Source organism: Symphodus melops, assembly GCF_947650265.1.
Source record: "Symphodus melops genome assembly, chromosome: 10".
NCBI lineage: Eukaryota > Metazoa > Chordata > Actinopteri > Labriformes > Labridae > Symphodus > Symphodus melops.
The window spans coordinates 16,984,448-17,007,434 of NC_136700.1; the positions used below are offsets into that span (position 1 = coordinate 16,984,448).

A 22,987-nucleotide genomic window follows, 5' to 3' on the forward strand; every position below is an offset into this window, starting at 1 on the left:
CTTTTGCACATATTTCATTTCCCCTTTGTGAAAACTGCTTTGAATTTTTTTTTTTTTTTGTTGAATTATAATGCCTTTTCCTCAATGCACTATGTGATATTTCAAAGATAGATACGTGAAACATTTCTATGCTGTATTTTCAGAATTATATACACAAACGTTATTCAAAGGAAAAATATTGGTTCCCTGGAACACTGTTTGGAGCTAAAAAGCTACCCGGTGAGTTACGATTTCACTGTTGCGGGCCTCCCACCATAACTTCTGGCGTACCATTTTATCTTTAAACAGTGTTACAGGGACAACATTTTCCTCTGAGGAACAGTTTGTTTATAGAGTTATGAGCATATACCACATTATCGATAAATTTATCCAACTTTCACATTTCTTGATCAAAACTACATAGTGCACCTTTTTTCCACATTTACTCTCTGTAAATATTTATGTTCAACTTGCACACCGTTTTTTCCTGGTCAAAAATCAGTCAAAGGAATGGCAACGTATTACATCATTTTCCTGGGGCGGTTGGACATGTATTAATTCTCTTGGAACCGCCATCTTAGTGAAGCGGCTGCCGCCCTAAGTTGAAAAATATAATGATGGAGACTATACGGAAAAAATTTAGTGTTTTTGTCTGGCGTGTTCCCATAATTTTGCTAAGCCACCTGACTAATAGACTTTAAATGAAAGCCAATTACAGCTTGCATTGATTGCTCAGAGATCCAATGCAGGCATGAAGGTAAGTTTGTGAAAGTTGGGGTAATTTTTGGATTGTCTTTTGTACAGCAAAATACATTTATAATGCAATGGAAGGATAGTATTTGTAATTATTTTAAAATTAAAATTAGCTGAAACTCTATTTAGAGTAGGGCTGGGAACATTTGGGTTTCGATTCTTGGGGTAACGATTCGATTGAAAACAATTCTGGAATAATTTAGTGATTGATTCAAAGTCTATTTTTGAATTAGTAAATGACTCGAGTCATTTGGAGACTGGATGAATTTCTTGTTGCTCTGTTTGGCATTTTACAGAGTTTGAGTGACTGATTAGCTCCCCTAAAAACAACAAAAAAAAGATTTTTGGAAATTATGACTTGACTTTAAATCTCAGAAGAGAAGAATCTCAATATTTACATCGATGATTTATACCACCTCTTGTAGAGCTTTCGTGGCATATTTAATAAAGGACTGTTATTAAAAGAAGAATTCAATAACATTCTTTTGAAAAACCTGCTTCTGAATGTGTCCTTGCTTACTTAAGTTATAAGACCTAATGTGACATCCAAATAAACGGTGAGTAGGCTCTGTTAAAGTCCTTGATTAAAACAGCTTTATATGGAAGACCATCCCATCCATGTGATCATGACATGAATCAGAATTGTTTTTATTGACAAGAAAATCTACACATACAATGAATTTGTCTTGGTCTATTGGTGCAAAAACAGTTAACATGGGAAATAAAGCCAAAAGCAAGAACTTAAATAAAATAAAATATAAGAAGCAATTACCAATATAGGAAAAAGAATATAAGAAATGTCAAATATAAAGAATAATAAAAAACACAAAAGGTTCAATGGAGTGCATGTAAGAAAATACATGTAAAGTTCAGTGAGCGTTAATGTAACAAGAAACAGTTTCAGCCTTCACATCACTGTGATGTTTTCTGACTGTGGGACTGTGGAGTCTGTGTTATGTGGGGGGGAGGGCAGGGAAATTGTTCATTAGACAGCAGAGGGGAAGTAACTGTTTTTGTGGCGAGAGATTTTGTTACCACAGTCTCTTACCATCGGGGAGATGCTCAAACAGTCCATGTGCAGGGTGACGGGAGTCGGCCACAGTCTTACCTGCATGCCTCAGGGTCCTGGAAGGGTGTACAGGTCGTGGAGAGATGGTAAGTTGCAGCCGATTACTTTCTCTGCAGAGAGAATGACACGCTACAGCCTGCACTTGTCTTTTGTTTGGCTGCAGTGTACAGTGATGGAGGAGGAGAAGATAGACTTGATAATGGCAGTGTAGAAGTGCATCATCATTGTCTTTGGCAGGTTTTGACATACAATACATACATCCTCTGCTGTTCTTTATTGTTTTTTTAAAAAACATATCTGTTCTGTGTATATATCAGTGTGGTCTGAACCAGGGCAAATGCAAAGAGGACTAAAGTTCAACACAGCAAAAGCGTACGTGTCCTGGCATGTTCTATATGAATTAGAAAAATCAGCATCAATTCTGCTAATTGTGTTGCCTGTTGTGCATAGTTGCTTTTTGTATGGCTAGTTATATTTCAATGTCCCTTGTTTGTAATGTAATAATTGATTGTTATTAGACCTTGCTGACCGAGTTATAGTTTGCTGTTGTTTGTCTCTCAGTAGTGTTCTTTTCCTTTTAAGTAAATTAAGCAAATATTTTATGTTTAAGCAGTTTCATTAGAAATGTTTTCTCTTAAATTTTGTACTAGCATATATTCAAGTCAGTTCTGCTGGGAACAAATCTGTAGACTGGTGACATGCATACTGTGACATGAGCCATCCAATGTTGATAGCATTTAACTGCAAAGCTTCTCCCTCACACACAAATTCAAGCTTGGAGGTTGGTGTCATGGTTTATTAGTGGATAATAAGCGCTGCTGGGATTCTGGGCTTATATTTTCTTTAGTCAGCTGTGGAGGTGTCAATGAAGCAATTTAGTGATAAAAAAAACAAACATACAGGCATATATTCTACAATCACATGTATTATGCAATTCCCTACCCTATCCTGTTCGTTGTTTTTCAATTATTTCTTACAACTTGCAAATTTACTCGAATTGTGTATTATTTTAATTGTACTGCACTCTTAACTTTATCTACATTAGATAAAGGTAAGACTGCACTACATTAGACAATGTAAAATATTTTGAGGGTATTAAACCATGTGTAGGCTACATCATTCATCTTATCTTATTCATCAAAAGTGCAATCTTATTCTAGAGTCTATATACTTGCTATACAAAAATGCACACTTCTCATACTAAAGTAAACTACATCAGTATCCTATTCCATTTAACATTTTTTGAACTCTGTACTATTTGCCCATCCCATTTTTGCGATTTTATGTACCCCATTTGAGCTTTGTATAGCAGCTGTCGCTTTAAGAGACTGACGGTATGAAACAGTCCTGAGCTCATCGCATTGCTCATATCCTAAGGCATATTGTGGCCAAACTGTCACCTCTATACAATCGATGATTCTGCTGCTTATGGAGATGGCCTATTTAAAGGGACTCGAGCCTTCCTGGATAGGAGAGATGGTGCACTGATGCTGCATGCCCCCTTTTCCAAAGTGAGTATCATCCTCTCTCCCTCTCTCCAATGCGGCAATAAGATGAAGGCTACAGCGCACAATTGCATTTTGTCTACGGTTATTTTAAGATCACAAGAAATAACTGTATTTCCTTCCAATTGAAATGAGGCTCGAGTCAAATATGATGTCATTTTACTCTGGTAAGTTTGACGTTTTTTGCATAGGCATATATTATTGTAAAACTGGCACTGAACTGCATGGTTGCTGCGATGTTATGAATGTGAAGGACGGTGTTATCCATAAGGACAGTTTTGAAAGCAGTTTATACTTTTAAGTAGGCCCTCCTAGGCCCGGGCTACTTGACTTTGATTTGCACTTTCACGAGTAGGATAATCCTATTGTTTTTGTCAAAAAAAAAAAAAAAAAGCACACTGGCCAGTTCTTTTAAATAATAATACACATTTGGTAGTCTATGGTAATGTATCTATCAGATAGTCGCGATAGCGGTCCTCCAAATCAGCCAAGAGCCTTTTGTAAATGAAGAGGTTTCATCGGCCGGGTGTGCTAGCCTAACAGCAGCATATAAAGTTTCAATCTTGAAGACCTATTTCCAGTGGGCCGGATCAGGACAAAAGGGAATACGCCCCTACATAACTTCCACTATAGCATATGTGCATTGCGTTTGAGCTCAGCTCCGTTAGACTACGGCACAGTTAATACCCACAGTCCGCATGAGAGCAGCGCTGACAGCTGCAGTCCCGAGACCAGAATCACTTCCCACAGTTATAACGCAGAAGGCTATGCGATAAAGGCCTACGGTTTAAAAAAAAGAAAGAAAGAAAAACTCATCAACAAACACACAAGTTGTTTTCAAATGTCAAAACGGACTGTTGATTTTGAAAATAAAGTGGATGTCTTTTTTCGGTTCTTTACGTCACTTCCGGCTCGCGTGATTGACCACCATTGTGTGAAATCTAATTTCCTAATTGTTTAATTGTTTCCATTATTGACACAAACTTAAAAAAAGACTCTTAGATTCAGAAAAGGTAAGGGATGTAAAAAAATTATTAGCCTTCCCTCTATGAGAAGGGGTGATGAATGGAAACTCTTGGAGGCCTATGTTGTTTATTTTTTCTATACAATAAAACCGATTGTCTACCAGCAACCCGATAAAATTATTGTCTGATAGACTGGCCATAAAATTTGGCTCGAAACGATTGTATTTTTTTTCCTCACAAAAAAATAGGCAAAAACTCTGTAATACCGCCATTCATCTAGAAGGAATGTTTTCACCCAGAAAGGGGCAGGGCCTGCATAATTTGGGCAAAGTACCCGAATAGGTTGCTCTCATGAGTACTCATTGGTATTTCCAGTATCCATCAAAAATAGAAGCCTTGCATAGCCTATCTGAATCAGAGGGCTCCAGACTGCTGGACCTGTAGCAGCGCAGCTGAGCCATGGGAAGTACACCATGCAGCAAAACTCCAGTCTTGAAAACGAAGCCCATGTGGAAATGCAGTTCCTGAGTGTTTGTTTGTTCAAGGAACACCAGAATTCACATATACATGGTAAAGTCGTTTTACAGCGTTAATGACCATATTTACAGCTTGACAAATAACAACATACTGTTATTTAAATTAGTTATTGTTTCACAAATGTTATTTTATTAAGCTCCATATTTCCCTCAAGAGTTGTAAAAAAACAATTCCTCAAAGAGAGAAGGCATTAGGCAACAACTTCATCAGTAAGCTAGGAATGTTTATAAATCTAGCATATGTTGGATAAAAGTTGGCTATTCTCATCAGTGCATCATGCTCCCGAATCCTTTCTCCAAACTTTAGGGGAAGGCACTTCCTACCTGGCCTGTTTCTTATCATAACCTGACATCTAGTCTCGTAAATAAATTCCTTTTCACACAAACACCTTTATATACTGAAAAGTCAGACAATTTTATTAACACACACAAAACTAGAACAAAACATGATAAAATAACTGGTATAATATTAACGTAAGCAAAAATCATTCATACTGTGGATATCAAACCATTCCTTTGGACCGGGTGATGAAACCTTATTTGATTTATTCAACAACACTTAATTGCAGTGAACACATTGATTATAAGCAGAAAAAGGCCTACTATTCTAATACATAATCTAAACCTGAGTATAAATTTTAATCAGTAGGCAACTGTAGACCAACTTGTTTGGAGTTCTTCAGCCCTTTGCAGAAAAAACCCCATCTGCTACAACTTTATATGTAGCTAATTAATCTGACCTTGTCAGCGTAGTGCTCAATTTAGTGAAATAAATAGATAAATATAAATATGTCCAAATATTATTATTTTTAAAACAACCAGCACCCGTCCTGGATTGTTTTTATTCAACTAATAACACGTTATTTTAAAAGATGGTCCACAGATGTTGTTTGCCTTCAAAACACTTGCTGTTGTTTTTTCATGTTAATGATTTTTCGACTGTTTTATGGGTCCCTTGGTAAATTGTAACTGTTATTGTTCCTTATCTGTTATGTATTAATAAATAAATACTTAAATGGAAACAACAAAGCAACAGAGTCAAAGTAGCCTTACAACACTAACATAACATTAGCCTGTAAATGCATCATGTAGTTTAACAGAAATCTTAGGATCAACCAAAGAGCAGACAAGAACACACTGGCAAACAAACATGCAGCAGTTTAATTACATGCATGGAGATTGCAACGACTGCATGCAGTCTATATGGTTGTGCACTGATGCCAGTGAATACATTTCACCACCTGCTCCAACTCACTCAAGGTGAATTATTCTGATTATGTCCTGCTTCATTCTCACATCAGCTGACTCAGACTTTTTATATCAAAATATACTAGGGGGCTATAGATCTCATGTATGCAATCAAAGGGAGAGAGAGTGACAGACAGCTGATAAGGGGTTAGCAGTGTAGAACTACATTGAATTAACTATCTGAAAATGTGTAGGTTTTTTTGATGATTGTCTAAGAGTTATGATACAAATAATTTTAATACCATTAATTTATGGTATCCAAAATGCACAGCAATGACAACTTTTAAAAGATGATGTTTATTAATATTAGTTTTAAAATAAATTTCACAAACGTTTCAAATGATTAGCTATTACTTTATTATTTATTAGAGAATCCTCCAGACAAATATATGTTAAATATCTTAGCTTCGCTAATATTGCATACATTTTCATAAACTTTTCCCCTTGACAATGTCACACAACTTTTATTCCATGCCCTTTTGTAAATCTGAGCCCCTCCCTATTAAGTCCCTAATATGAACCGCACTACACGGTAAATAGCTGGCTCGCTCCAAAGGTTCCAAGTGGTTTGATCCCATAAACACACAACAACGCATGCGCGAAATATGATCGGTCCTGGTACTGTATTCGTGATACAGAAGTAGTAAAGCTTTTCGAAGAAATTGCTTGTCACTTAGTTTCGCTCATACACATTGGCAGCCCCCAGCGAAAATACACGAAGATTTCTGACCTGACCCGATTGAAGAAGACGCGGAAGTAGCTGGGAGGAGGAGATACCACTACCCAGAGTTTTGTATCTGTTATACAGTGTAATCCATTATGGTAACAACATCGCCTTTAGCCTGTGCAGTTTTTACCGTGTTGATTAAGGGAGGTAAGACATAACCCTTTATGTTTGCTCATTTTATTTCCAGGAACACAGTCGAAACGAATTGGCTTTCAGAGATGACCGTAGACGGTGCGCACTGGATAGAGTCAGCTGAGATAGACTCGTTGGGACAACAGGATAATGATACTAAGGAGGCTAACGTTTAAACCAAACCCAAAGCACTGGCACGGTAAGAGAAAGCTTATGTGGAAGTCAGTATATTTACTACTTTGTCTCCTTGTGCTAAAGCCCCGTATAGGAATGTTACAGCCGACTGTTGCTCACCGCTGTGCAAATCTGACAGGTGAGGAAAGTAACGGTGTTCTTGTTTTGCGACAGGCGTTTTCTGGGTGGAGCTGTCTTCTCGGTGCAGAGGATAGTCCTGTCAATGTGCTTGGACACATAGCAGCAGCAGCGAGATGGCCAACTGTCCAGACTCAAGGTTAGTCTTATATAAAGCAAAACGTTTCTGTTCACATTAAAAGTACATTGTATTCAACCAACAATACACTGCATTATATTCTCCATATTGTTGTTTGACAATCTGTAAAATTATACTAGCCTATTTATGCTTAGGTAGGCGAAAAGTTATTTTGCCATCCCTCTCATAAAACTACATAAACGAAATGCAAAGCACAATGTTAAAAATGTCTTATTTAACGTAAGTGTGGCTTCTTGTGAGGCTGATGAACCGGTGTTACACCTTAAAGAGTGATCATGTTAACTGGTGACTTTCAGCTGAATGCATTTGTTGTTATTGTAATGTCAGTAAATATTCATCAGGAAGCCATGTCTTTAGTGAAAGCAGATAGACACTTGTTCGGACCATCAGCTGTTGGCTTCACTTTCTTCCAAGTCCTCGCATTTATTTTCAAGTACAAGAACTTGGGTTGATATACTCGACTTTTGTCTGGAGTGAAACCATGTCATCAGTGCACACAGATAGTGAGCCTCCATAGCATGAACCGTCCCCTTGAGCTTGCTAACCTCAGCTCTAATAGGTGCTATGCTACCATTTAGCTCCGTCGTCACAGCTTAAAATTTGTTTATGTGTCTCGTACAAATCTGTTGTTGTACATTTAATTGAGAAATCATTATGTTCTGTTGAATTAATCACAGATTGAAGTCACAGATTCAATCATTTTATCACATCAGAACATTGAGAAATTTTAAAAATATATTTGCTTGCCTTTATTTTTTTAAATAGTTTGTTACCAGAGTCTCCCTGCTATTAAATGCACTTAATACTGACAACATAGTCTTTATGACTTTATCACCATAACGTTTACCTGCAACAAATGTAAAACATTTACCCATTCTGTAGCAGACAACCCTCGGAAATGTACTTGACAAACAGAAAATCTACCCACATTCGGCGCTTGGCTGGTGTTGATTTTTAGACCCTGTTTCTGCAATTCATTTTTTAAAGTATCGATGTGAATCGTAACAACTTTCAATCAATTTTTATCGGCCTCATGATTAGTCTTTACACCTCGTAGTGCCACATTTATTTGACACATCAGCATCACATTGTCATAAGTTTCAGGGACCCTAACAATATACTGCACAAATCTGCATATTCTCCAAAGAAAGAACCAGACGGACTTGAAGGAAATTGTCTCTTTTGTGGCAGAGGAAATGGCATTGAGGGGGTCCCTTTATATCGTTGGCATTGGCATGCCATTTAACTACAAAGTCCCATGTTTGATAACATGGTTCATTTTATTCACTTCTTTATCCTTATGCGTCTGCTCTGCTGACATGATCTAAATAGGCACAAATGAAATATGCACACAAAAGACACAGACATTTTTTGCACTGTATAAAATGAGAATGCTTTCCATAATGATTTTTCTACTATTTTTTACTAGGTTTCCACGGGTAACAGTTCGTCATGACTACATAGGCTTGAGGTCCTATGAGGTCTCTCCCTTCACATTTGTTCAAGATGTCAAACAGTTGCTCTACGAGGAGACAAACCTGCCTGTTATTGAGCAACGCCTCACTCACAATGGGAAAGTGGTAAGTTTTTCTACAACGTAAAAAATAGGAAATTGGTAATTTTGCCATTGAGTGGGGGGGTGCAGTGGCACCTAGCCACCCCATGCATCGAGGCACAGTCCTCACGTGGGCGGCCCGTGTTCGCGTCCGACTTTCCGGGTCCATCCCCCATCCTTCTCTACAATAAAGGCTATAAAACACCCAAAATGAATCTTAAAAAAACCCCATTATATAGCTTTTTTGATGCATTTAATAAATCCATGTTTATAATCTTGTGTCCATATTTATGACACTTTCATAAAGTTATTGATAATATTACTATAATTATTATTGCCGGCAATGTTTTCTTATGTATTGTATTTTGGGCCAAACAGATGTTTATTTAAGACCTTCCTTAAGAGGTTTAAAAACTAAAGGCCAGATAGGTTGCAGGATTCCTGTGAGTGCCCTATATAACTGGAGGTGATCCTATGGTTTTTGACTTGGCTGATGGAAAGCACCATGTGGTGGTCAGTTCTAAAATCCCCCCTCTGATCTCATGAGCAAAAATTAGCTGCAAGCCACTGTGCCACACCTACAAACTCCAGTCATATACAAGTACACCGGGTGTACAAATCAGGACCAGACTTGAGGAAAAAAAATATAGTGATGAATTTTGTTCTGACTGAGTATATTATGCTGTATGGCTATTATCATAGTGCCATAAGACACACTAATAAACACACTAATAATTCAATAAACAATTATTTTGGTCATTCAGAGTCAGGATATTTTACATGTGGGCAATTTTACATTCCACAGTATCAACATTATTTTCACATGAAATTCAACATGAATTTAATTTTCTATTTTTTTTTATCTTGAATTGCACAGGACAGTGACTGTAATGAGAATGACTAAGGGTTTTTCATGAAGCAGAGCGCAGTTTGCTAACAGAGCATTAATGTACAAAGACTGCAGAGTCTGTCACCTTAGGAGCAAGAGCAGCAGTCTGTCTATCTATCTGGTCAGAAAAAAACATTAACAGTATAGTAAATAAAGTGGAAAAAAATGCTATAAAAACTTAAATGAGATAAGTGTGTTGGTTGTAATTAAAAGAAAACACACACTGTTCTGGAATAGCAATACGGTATCTTATTTAATTGAAGAGTTTGAAGTTACAACTGTGCAGGTTTGCCAAAATGCAAAAGCCAGAAGAGAGGCAAACACATGCAATAAACATTCCATTAGACGGCATTGTAACATAACATACCATATTGTTTTATTATCCTTATTAATAACATTATTGTCTTCACATCCTTCACTTCTAGCTGGATGACAGTGTACTGATCAGAACATTGGTGCCTGCTGAAAGTCCAGAAGTATCTTTAATACTGGAAGGAAGAGGCCTTAAAGGAGGAGGTAGGATCTAAACAATAACTTCTCTGAACAAACCAAGTCTGAATTTGATAAGTCTTACTCAACCTGACTTTTACAGGGAGGTTTGGACAGACTACACCCCCACTTGTGGAGTTTTTGAAAGATATTTTGAGGAGGTACCCTGAAGGTGGACAGATTCTGAAAGTAAGTGCCATGCTACATTATTTTTTAGGTAGTTTATGTGGATCTTTTTATTCAAACTACTGTAGCTTCTATTTTATTTGTTGTGTGCTTTTAATGTTAAGATTTCACCCCAGACAAAGGCTATAGTCTAAAGTCTAGTACAGTCCCTGACAAAGTCTTGTTACTTATCCATTTTGTAGAAACAACAGTTTATAACCTGACTTTTAATTTATCAATTGGTTTTAGAAATGCCTCATATGAAAGCCAAAACCCTCCCAAATTATGTTTAATATACTGAAATAAATTTGCCTCACTGAAGAAAGATTGATCATTTAATTAACACAAAAAGGTCAGATTTTAGCAAGACAAAAGTTGTGTCGTGAAAATTAAACAAATTATTTACTTCAAATACAAAAATATGTTGCTTGTTGTGCGTCCTCGACGCGCATGTTATGGGTAAATAAATAATGGCACGATCCTATGTTGCTAACCCGTTATAACTGAATAGTCTACTATTCCCAGGTGATTCTGAGCTCACGATAAAATCATCTGACACCCAGACAAGGAGAAACGGTCCACCTGACCGCAGCCAGGATTTACTGCCTAAAAATATCCGTCCCGTAGGATAACTAGGTATCAGTACATCCCCTTAACAGCTACCCCTCTACTGTCGATGCTAGGTGGTATGAGGTGTGGAAAATCAGTATTCTGTTTAGTGTGCCGTAGTGTGGTGTGTCCGTGCTTACCTCCAAGGCTCGCGGGGCGTCGTGAAGAAACCCAATCAAAAAAGGAGGATCTTGGAAGATTTTTGAAAATTTTAAAAAAAAGTGAAAAAATCTGACAAAGTCTTTTAAAACTCCAATACAAATCAGTAAAGTAAGAATTTATAAACGGAAAACATAAAAGTTAAAAATAAGACATTAAGAGTTTAAAAAACCAAGTGCCCGAATTTTTTCAAAAGTTTCGGTCGTCAGAGACTAAAAGGAAGGGGAAATCTTTGTTCAGAGCGACGTGGAGTCAGTTGGCCGGAGCCAAAAGGACCCCCGATCAACATTTTCAAAGCCTTTTATAGCCAATCGGTCTCTTTGTCTCGAACCTTTGGAAATCCCCTGAGTGAGTGTGCTTATGTGTTTGTGTGTGTGTGTGTGTGTGTGCATGTGCACGTTAATGTGTAATTGTAAGTGTGTACTTTGTGTAAGTGTGTTCAAATGCTGCAGATGCTTCTGCGCTGCGGTCACATTCACACCTTGATGCCATCTAAAGGTCACATATCTAAGCACCCCTCACCCAGAAGTCATCATAAGTTCACTCATGAACCTCTTTGCTTTTCATAAGTTCAAACCAGTACAAACCGGTACATCTCAAAACCACATGCTATCATAAGTGTGTGTGTGGTTCATCGCTGTATATGGTTTACTAAAACATTGTCAGGGTAACATCATCACTTAGAATAAAAGAAAAAGACAATGCTTGCAAGAATATGAGATTACGTATGAGCAAACAAAAGCAGTTATGATTATATGATAGGTTGAAAAGGATTAAATGATTATCAAAATACAGAAATTGCAAAACAAATCACCAAATTGCACAATCTTTTCCAGCATTTTCAACAGCTGCATAACATCAGTGAATTAAGTAGTGGTGCTGTGAGATCCATATCTAGTATCTTGTATGACTTCCATGAGCTTGAAGGACTGCGTCCATGCGGTTCAGCAATGATTCATACAATTTATTGATGAAGTCATCAGGAATAGCAAAGAAAGCAGTCCGACATGCCCCCCCAGAGTTCATCAAGATTCTTTGGTTTGGTCTTCCATGCTTCCTCTTTCATTCTACCCCAGACATTGTTCAATGATGTTCATGTCTGGTGACTGGGCTGGCCAGTCCTGGAGCACCTCGACCTTCTTCACCTTGAGAAACTTTGATGTAGAGATGGAAGTATGCGATGGTGCACCATCTTGCTGCAAAATGCCACACATTTTTTAAATTTCCGTTTGTTTAGTGCTGGTTTCTGTGCACTGATTCAACCATGGAGGCCATTTCGAGACATGGCCTTGGATTTTCGAGCCAACAAACAGCAGTTGTCTTGCGGGGTCTTTCGGGCATGGGCTTGTCAAAAACATCTCCAGTCTCTTCAAATATTTTTCTTATTCTTTGTACTTGACACTGAGACACATTGAAGGTGTCAGCCACCTCAGCAGTGGATCTGGTCTTCAGCCTCTTGATAATTAACTCTTTTGTCTTAGGGTGAATCTTAGGCATGTTGTCAGAGGTCAAGTTGCAGTTGAAGTGAAGGTTTGGTGTGTTGGGGTTCTTTTTATACACACCCACTAATTGATTGATCAAGTATTGATCACAGGTGAGCCTGTAATCTAGGATTGGGTGCACCCTATGACAAGGCGACAAGACTTTTCTCTTTGCAAAAACTGACCGAGTACCGATACAAGTACTTAATAATGCCTCTGAAATGGAGGCATAACTTAGTTTTTAAGATGATAAAAAAGACAGACACACAGTCTGTTCCCAAGCCAGCTATGTCTCTCGGCTGGCTTGGGAACGCCTCGGGGTCCCACCGGAAGAGCTGGAGGAGGTGTCTGGAGTGAGGGACGTCTGGGCGTCTCTGCTTAGACTGCTGCCCCCATGACCCGGTCCGCATAAGCGGCAGAAAATGGATGGAGACAGACAGTCAGTCAGTCAGTTCAGTTCAGTTCATTGTTGAGGTGAACACCCAGGTACTTGTATGATTCCACAATCTCAATGTCTAAACCCTGGATGTTCACCGGTGATGTTTAAGGTGGTTGAGCTCGCTCCAGTTGACAAAGTCCATGATGACCTGCCTGAAGTCTGAGATGTACAGGGTGAAGAGAAAGGGGAGAGCACTGTCCCCTGTGGAGCCCCTGTGCTGCAGACCACTATGTCAGACTTACAATGGATAGGTAGTCTGTTGTCCATGCAGCCAGGTGTCTACTCCTGCTCTTTCTAGCTTCTCCCTGAGCAGTATGGGCTGGATGGTGTTGAAGGCACTGAAGAAGTCAAAGAACATGACCCTCACAGTGCTGCCGGTGTTCTCCAGGTGAGTCCATGATCTGTGCAGTAGGTAGATGACGGCGTCATCCACCTCAATGTCCAGTTGGTAGGCGAACTGCAGGGGATCTAGGTTCAAAGTCACCAGACGGAGGTTGTTGAGGATGATCCTCGCCATGGTCTTCATCTGGTGAGAGGTGAGGACCACAGGACTGAAGTGGTTAGGCTGCGATGTCTTTGGCACTGGTACCACGCAGGATAGGATCCCTCTCCAGACTCAGGCTCAGGTTGAAGATGTGCAGAAAAACCTCACAGACCTGGTCTGCACCTGTCCTTCAGGAGTCTGGAGCTTATGCTATCAGGACCTTTGGCTTTCCTTGCCTTGATGTTTCTCAGCTGACTTCTCACCTGATATGGAGAGGCAGTTGGTGGAGGAGGAGGGGGGAGGGTTGTTGATGGGGGTGACAGGGTGCTCAGGTGGAGTGACTGGGAAGCGGGCTGGTTAGAGCTCTGCTGGTTGGGGGTGGGGGTGGGAGCAGAATCGAATTTATTGGAAAACAAATTCAGACAGGGAATGGCAGACAGGTAAGCAGGGTTAAAGTCTCCTGAGATGAGAATAAGAGACTGGGGGTGTGATGTCAGCGTCAGCCGAGGAGGGATGTAAACAGTCACAGCAAAAATGTGAGCAATAACTCCCTCAAGTAGTATGGCTGCATGCTTACAGCCAGCAGCTCCACATCCTTAGTCCAGCGCTGTTCTTTAACGGTGATGTGCCCAGGGTTACTCCATCTTTCATTCACAAACATTGCCATTCCCCCGCCTTTTTTCTTACCACTGTCCCTCAGGCTCCGGGCCGCTCTGACCAGGTGAAAGCCATCTAAAGTTACGAGTGTGTCCAGAGTAAGTTCATTTGGCCATGTCTCTGTGAACAGCATGATGCTGCACTCGCGGTATTCCCTCTGTAGCCGGGGGAGCGCCGTCAGCTCTTCCATCTTATTAGGGAGAGATCTTACTTTCCCCATAATTAAAATACGACACGCATGGTTTGTACCGTCTTTTCTTTTCCCGGCACTTCAACCCAACTCTGCATCCGCGTCTCTTTCTCCGAAGTTCTGTGGGGATGTCCGGTCTATCAGCTGGATGTATCCAAGGCTCGCACAGCGCAATCAGATGTTGGCGGGTGTAAACAATGGAGCCGTGACTGAATGGATCTCCGTAGGAAGTTTTAAAATTCCACAGAGAAGGAAAAACAGCACCAGAATTCCCCAAAAAAATTATGTCCATGTTTGTTGTTAGGAAATGGAGTTAAAAGTAAAGTTGCAACCGAAAAAAGTCAGTATTAACGAAATAAACTTAAAAACAATAACAAGGGGGGATGGAACTGCCGTAACAAGCTGCCACCCAGAGCGGCACTGGAAACGGAAGAACTATCTTTAAGTACTTAAAGATGGCATCAGAAAGCATTGTCTCATGACCTAATGTCATCATTACCTTTCCTAAAATCACAACCGGTTTTTTTTTCTAATTGAATGGAATGATAACGATGAGCATGGTCTTGCTACGTGCTCTTTTGTTTATTTTAACAGAAAAAGAGTAAGGTCTTTTACCTGCTTTTTGTAAAGTGTCTCCAGATAACACCTGTTATGAATTGATACTATACAAATGAAGATTGATTGAATGTACTGCTGTGTTTTAATTCAAGGAGTTAATCCAAAATGCAGAAGATGCTGGGGCCACAGAAATCAAGTTTATGTACGATGAGATGGGGTATGGAGTGGAGTCACTGTGGTCAGCCGAAATGGCTCAGTATCAAGGTCAGTTGTTACAGTACACATATGCAAAATAGGATAGACAAATGACAACAGAGACAGCCGTTCACACGGGAGAATAGTGAGTTCAAGCCCTCGTGATGGCAGTAATTTCCTTAAGTATCATTAAGCAATTTCTCTATTGCTGATCCTCTGCTTTTACCTCCCTGTGAACAAAGAATCGGAAAAAATAGAAATGTTTGATAATGGGATTATTAACATAAGACACTAGTCCACTATACCCTACTGAATATGTACAGTATATTGAAGTTTTCCTAACTTTTTGATGCTGACTTGGTTTTAACTCACTATATTGCAGGTACCGCATTGTATGTCTACAATGATGCCGCATTCACTTCGGAAGACTGGAATGGCATTCAGGAAATTGCAAGGAGCAGGAAGAGAGATGACCCTTTGAAAGTTGGAAGATTTGGGATTGGCTTTAATTCTGTATACCATGTTACAGGTGTGATGTGAATTGAATTTATGTTGTTAAATGCAAACTCCATTGTGTTTTCTTAAAATCTATCTTTTAAATCTGATAGTAACCAACATAAAGAATTATCCTTGCAAAATGTTATTTACATTTATTTAATTGATAAATTAGAGCTTTACTGAATCTAATCACAAGAAAAAAACAAGAACAACTTCTGTGTAAAGGACAGTTTGAATAACAGGATTGCAAACACAACACCAGGTCTTAAAGCCTGGTATGTAAATAAGTAATTTGAAAGCAAAAAGAAAAGTACTAAGCACAGAAAGTTACTTTGTATATCTATATTCATGTGAGGCTGCTATTACTATGATAAACCAATCTGCTGTGCATTTTCCTGATTCATGCATGGTCTACAAGATGTGAAAAATGTATTAAAGTGGCCCTTACTTTTTATGAATGTCTAGAATTACACCTTCAAATATTTGTCTGGTTGCTAACAAAAGGTTGCTAACATTCCCCTTGGATAAACTGAAACAAATGCTTTAATATATGAAATATTACTTAAATCATAACAAATGTTCTTTAAAACTTGCATTTAAAGAAATTCATTTGTATAGCACCCTGAAATTGACAACAGATTTAAGTTACATGGTGTCTGTCTTTTCTTCTCAATCAGATGTTCCTGGAATTTTCAGTGGAGACCAGATAGCCATGCTGGACCCTCACCAGACCCTATTTGGAGTGCATGAGTCTGGACATTGTTGGAACTTGAAAACAGATCTTAATGAGATCACAGAAATGGCTGACCAGTTTTCTCCATTCGTTGGGATTTTTGGAAGCACTGAGGAAACCATCAAGGATAGCAACTTTCCTGGAACCTTGTTTCGCTTCCCACTCCGAATGAAACCCTCCCAGTTAAGCTGCAACATTTACAACAAAGAAAAGATTTTGGAGCTTTTTGAGTCTTTTAAAGCAGACGCAGACACAGTTCTCCTCTTTCTCAATAGCATTCAAAAGATCTCCTTGCATATACGAGAGTCTGATGGTACAGAACACATGCTGTTTCAGGTTACATCAACCGGGAATACTGATGATAAATTAGAAAGACCTAATGCACTGAAGACATTGAATCAGGCTGTAAACAGCTATAGCAATGGTGCTCTCACTTCTGAAATAACATGCGTCACTTATAAGGTCAACATAGAAACGCAGGATAAAATGGCTAAAGAGACTCAGAGGATGACTTGGCTGGTTTGCAATGGTGTTATGGGAAGAGGAATGTGTGCAGAGTTAGATTCTTTGGCAGAAGAGTTAAAGTTCATGCCTACCATTGGCATTGCTCTCCCTCTTACTTTGATGAACAATAAAGACAAAGGAGCCACTTCTGGTTTCTCAGGACAAGCCTTTTGCTTCCTTCCTCTTCCTCCCGGAGAAGAGAGTGAGACAGGGCTTCCCGTTCATGTAAGTGGCTTCTTTGGACTCACAGACAACCGTAGGAGTATCAAATGGCGAGAGGTGGACCAATGGAGGGATCCAGCAGCCTTGTGGAACGAGCTGCTGATAATCACTGTCACCCCTACAGTTTATTTCACACTTATAACTGACACTATAAAAAGGGTGCAGACCGAAAAGGACCAAGACTTTCCACTATCACCTACAGAGACGTATAGGGCCTGGCCAGACCCTATGCAGGTCAAATCCCGCTGGAAACCCATCCTCAAGCCATTTTATCAAGACTTACTGCAGCAGCCTGTAATCTATTCACTCAGTATGAGCTGGGTAAAGGTAGAGCAGGCTGTGTTCTCAGAACTTGACATAGATGAGGACATTTCAGCGACTGTGATCAACTACCTCCAAGGCACAGGGATGCAGGTAGCAAAATCATCTGTGGTTGTGGACTCTGTCATAGCTGCCTACATAAATGAGTCCTCTGAGGTTAGGAGAGTGACTGCATCTTTCTTGCGACATGTGCTCAGGAAGTACAAACACAAAGGCTCCTCACAGGAGAAGCTGTTGCTGCTCGAGTATGCACTCAGTGATGCTAATTATAATGACCTCATAGGACTGGAGCTCCTTCCATTGCAGGATGGGACATTTACAACCTTTACTTCTCCTGTCAGTGAAAATGACGCCATTTACATTGCATCTGAAGAATACCCAAGGTAGAGACAAAATGAAATTGTTAATTACACCTCATTAGGAGGCAAATGCAGTCTGTATTACAACTGAGTTGATTTTCTTGTCTAAGTAACACTAAGTTGTCTATTTTCTCTTGCATTTACATTAGGTCTCTGTATCCAGGACTACAGGGTCGATTCATTTTGGAAAACCTCAAACCTTCAATAATGGACAGTTTAAAGAAAGCAGCACAAACTAGAGGTAATATATGACTTATTTTTAATAATGTCTTTCACATAAATGCATGTATTTAGATGTACTTTTCCCTTGCATTGATATAGTCTCATATGTATTGTAAAACATTTTGACTGGTTAGTTTTTCATTTAACAAAAGTATTTGTAACTGTCCCTAAAAAGGGTAAGGGGCAGCTGGGGTGGGAATTGCAGGGATATTCCCAGTACAATACCATGGTCCACAATCAAAACAATAACATCATGATACCATAATTCTGCTATTGTTTTGTTGCAAAACAATAATGTAATAATCTATCAAGATTTCAGATTTACTGAAAAATCCAAAATAATGTAAATTTGGTGTCACTTTCACCTTTCGTCTACATTATTTCCAAGTCTTACATTATTTCACTGGCTTCATCGCCTGTGGCCAGTTAATTTACATGTATGTTACCAATTATTATATCCAACAAGTCAAAACGATATATTTAGCTGTATCGAAAAAACGCCCCTGTCCCATTACCAGCCAGGCATTAAATCTGTTAGGCTGAAAGTGTTTTTTTGGATCTGCATTGGTCTCTGTTTCAATGGCCCACTCTGACCAACAACAATTTTAGCTAATATACAGTACAGTACTTAATATTGACCTTATAAAAGCCCACTTCAAAACATCTGGACTAAACATTTTAATAACAGTGTGTTATGTGCTGATATATTCAAATTGAGTTGTTGTTGTTGTTGTTTTTTTTGTTTTTAAGATTTCTTTTTGGGCTTTTGTGCCTTTATTGCAGAGATAGGACAGTGGATATAGACGGATATCAAGGGGAGAGACAGTCGGGATTGAGAACAACTACAACTTCTTGGGCACATTACTAAAAATGAGTAACTGGTTACAGTTAGTAGTCACTACTATAAAAAGTAACTGAGTAAAGCCCCGTTTCAACACAGCAGTCCGGTACGGATCAGTACAGTTTGGTTCAATTAAGCCTGATCCCGTTTGAGTTTCCACAGCCGGTTTAACATTGTGGGGGGACGTACCGGAAGTCATCGGCTAAGACGAAGTGAGGACGGATATTAAACATCGCCTGAATTCTTCGCTGTTGAGCTTTAGTTTACCTATTTGGTAGGCGGCATGTAAGCCAGATGCCGATAGCTGCTACATAATAGCATCACATGATAGCAGCTAACCGCTAACTATTAAATTCCACAAAGGAGAAAAATGCGACACACACAAAACCAACAATGGAAGACATCCAGCAATTCATCTACTCTGTCATTGGCATGTGATTCTTTATTACAAAAACTCAATCGAGCTCTGTTTCAGAGAAGGCTGTGTGCAGTGAGGAGAAATACAGATGTAAACAATCGCTTGTATGTTACAGTCAATGGTTTAAACACAGCAGAGTTTTGTTTGCCACACAGACGTGACAATTTTTTCAACCAATCAGCGGACTGCAGTGTTGAGCTAAACTTTTTCGGGTAGGCTCGATATTCTTGGTTCCCAAAAAGTAGGACGGTACAGATCGGTTATTTGGGAATCTTTCAAAATGTGCACCGACGAACCGCTCGGTGGAAACAGGGCTTTACTAACAGAGTTACTGCTTTATAAAAGTAACTAGTTACTGGGGAAAGTAACTGTGGGGGAAGTGTAAATTTTATTTACTTTAATATTCACATTTGTTAATGTTGCTGTGGCAGAACGTCAACATACCTGTCTTTAGTCGGGCTCACACATTATGTAGCAGGCGATGTTTTAATCAATCAAGCCGGCTCTTTTTACGTATGGAGCATCTCTATCTTAGTCTCCCAGGCTGCACCTGGGTCTCCTACAGCTAGTTTAGTGGAAGTGTGTTGTCATTAAGCTCTGTGCTTCGTCCTTGTGAGAGTAGTATACCTTTCTTCACAACAACAGACAAAGGATGGTTATTTGAAACAGGCATTTATTGCTGAAGCAATCTTGTGATTCATCTTTGTCTTGTATCACATCATGCCATTATGCTGACACACCAACATGCCATTATGCTGACACACCAACATGCCATAAGAACTTTAATGTGCAAATCTATCTGTGGCGGGGTTCTCTTTTTAAACACCTAAAAAAAGTTTGAAAAACACACAGGCGTAGTCGCAGACTGTGATTGGTAGATTTATTTTTCACCAGCCTCCACAATGCAGAGTACAATATTTACAAAAATAAGAAAAACTAAAATAGAAAAAATATTATTTACAGATTTACAAGAAATATTTACAAAAAAAAAACTCCCACATGAGTAATGAGCAAACAGAACTCTCTCCAATAGCTGTTACCTTCTCTATAACTAGAAGTGGACTGCCCACAAGGTCTCAAGCAGCCTTCATTTAAACAAAAAGCCCCTCCCAACAGGCATTATGATTTACATGACATTTTAAACAACAGGCATTTTCTCATAAATGAACAGGTTTTTAACCGTTTACATCCCTGTGAATTCCTCAACACTAACTTACCCTTTTAAAATAATATTTTATTGGGGGCGCCGATAGCTCAGCGGCAGCGACAGCGCGCGTACCATGTTGCGAGGCCTCGCTCCTCGCGCGGGCGGCCCGGGTTCGCGTCCGGCCTGTGGCCACTTTCCCGCATGTCTCTCCCCACTCTCTCCCCCCTTCCGACTCTATCCACTGTCCTCTATCAATAAAGGCAAAAGGCCAAAAACAAATCTTAAAAAAAAAAAATAATAATATTTTATTCATAACACAGCAACTTTTCTTTGGAGATTACCGTATTTAAAAACAAATTTCAACAATCAGTTACTTACCGTAAATTCCGGACTATAAGCCGCTACTTTTTTCTCACACTTCGAGCACTGCGGCTTCTACTCCGGTGCGGCTAATGCATGGATTTTTTATGGGGGACAATGAGCTTCAGCCGCAAAAACATTTGACTTCGTCACGTCGGATCTTAATATCAGTCATTTTGCGCATCATACACGCACCCTCATGATGGAAAACACACGGAGAAATACATATGATGCAGCTTTCATGTTAAAGGCGATCGACCTGGCTGTCAAAGAAGCTAACAGAGCTGCTGCACGTTAAGATGACACTGACAGCGACAACAGAGACTGAGGAAGTGAGTAATGAAGTCATTCTGAGGCAGTGAATGGATGGACTTTTTCTTGTGAAATATATTACGGTCATCTTTTTCATCAGACGTGTTACAGACACCGTCGGCTAGGCTTCGTATTGTAACGGTTCATGTTGTAAAATCAGTAGTTGATAATGTGTTCATAATTCCGATTATGTGGAGAGTCAGTGAATGCACCAGCGAGAACGTGTTGAGTGGCTGTATGAGAGAACGCTGGGGGAGAGAGTTGGATTGTTACGGCAAGTTATGGTTTTGCTCTCTGCTGTAAACGGCGTGGTCACGGCCGACAGTGATCGGGTTATTAAAAGTTATTATTTGAACGCTCTCGTCGTCCTTTAACGTCCGTACGGACGCTACAGTATTTGCGGATGTTACCGGTAGCCTACGTCTGTGTAAATAGCTCTTGTTATAGCGTGGACACCTGCGGCTTATAATCAAGTGCGGCTTATATATGTACAAATACATTTATTTACTTATTTTTAGCCGGTGCGGCTTATATCCAGGTGCGCTCAATAGTACGGAATTTACGGTACTCAATTACAGATGCTTGAGTCTGAAGTTGGCACACCCAGGAGAGGAAGCAGCCCTGAATAAATGGACTCTGTACACTGAGGGTTTGGAGTCTAGGTGTCCGTTGTCCCACCAGAATTGGCAGAATTGATGAAACAGCCTTTCAACATAACACATTATGGCTACTGGAGCTTTTCTGAATCGGCAGAGTACTCCTATTAAGGTGTTGGTTAGGTCTGGCCCGGTCAGGAGATGATTTAAAGCAGTGTCTTGAAAGTGTGCTGAACAGTTGAAAACTACATGGATCTTCCCAGGTTTGTGGGGGTGATATACCCCGCGGTGAGGGATATACCGCGCTGGTTCATTCATGAAGTAAACTTCAAGTCTTTGTAGTAATTCTTGTTTTTCCTGTCTTTGCTCTCATGAGTTTATTCTTCAAACAGCACAGAAGAAGTTTTTTTCTATCTTAAAAGGAAGTGGAAGTGTGTTCCTTTGAAACTGGATGATCATCAGTGTGATCCGTAAACTCTGATTCAAGAGCTTTGATTGTCTATTGAATTGATCTCTTTGACTTGGTTTTCGCACACAAAGTGTACTTCTTTCTTAAGCTCGACTTATGGATCCTTAACAGCTGTCACTTGTATCACTCTTATTCTGTGACTGGTACCTATTGTTTATTTATTTATGATTTTATTTTACAGGGACAATGCATAAAAACATTTATGTAAATATGCCAGAGTTAGCCAAAAGGCAAATTTTCATCTGTTGTCCCTGGCCAGATCTTACAAAAGACTCTCTGGAAAATCAAAACAAATTCAGACACAAAAGCTACAAATAGTAATCAAACGGCAGTAATTAAGCAGACAGATCACAAGTGAAAATTAAAACCGCAAGTGGTGAAGTGGCCCGAAGCACAACGTGCATGTCGAGGTGTGTTGCGACCGCTGGAGTGCAACCACGACACATGGCCAAGAAGCAAGCCTTATAGTTTGATTTGTGTAAAAGTCAAAGTTTGACATTACGCCGTGGCCAAGCCCTTTTATGTAGCACAACGGGAAATCTGAAAACTTGTCTAGAACACACTGACATTGAGTTTGTGATGATCTGATGAACAGGGTATCAAGTACCGTAAATTCCGGACTATTGAGCGCACCTGGATATAAGCCGCACCGGCTAAAAATAAGTAAAAAAATGTATTTGTACATATATAAGCCGCACTTGATTATAAGCCGCAGGTGTCCACGTTATAACAAGAGCTATTTGTACAGAA

The 22,987-nt window shown here is 39.5% G+C and overlaps 1 protein-coding gene across 7 annotated transcripts in view; it reads left to right on the forward strand.

Moving 5' to 3' along the window:
- Window positions 1–3,099: 3,099 nt before the first annotated feature.
- The window catches only part of sacs (sacsin molecular chaperone), a 41,998-nt gene continuing 22,110 nt past the window's right edge, over window positions 3,100–22,987 (forward strand). For 2 of the 7 annotated variants that reach the window (XM_079353436.1, XM_079353440.1), the window contains exons 1-10: window positions 3,100–3,312; window positions 6,970–7,113; window positions 7,263–7,365; window positions 8,795–8,945; window positions 10,235–10,325; window positions 10,402–10,487; window positions 15,193–15,304; window positions 15,618–15,764; window positions 16,411–17,896; window positions 18,022–18,113. In XM_079353436.1, coding sequence (XP_079209562.1) covers window positions 7,343–7,365; window positions 8,795–8,945; window positions 10,235–10,325; window positions 10,402–10,487; window positions 15,193–15,304; window positions 15,618–15,764; window positions 16,411–17,896; window positions 18,022–18,113 — 2,188 coding nt within the window. In that variant the 5' untranslated portion in view covers window positions 3,100–3,312; window positions 6,970–7,113; window positions 7,263–7,342. The other 5 variants (XM_079353441.1, XM_079353442.1, XM_079353438.1 and 2 more) reach the window with 4 other exon arrangements.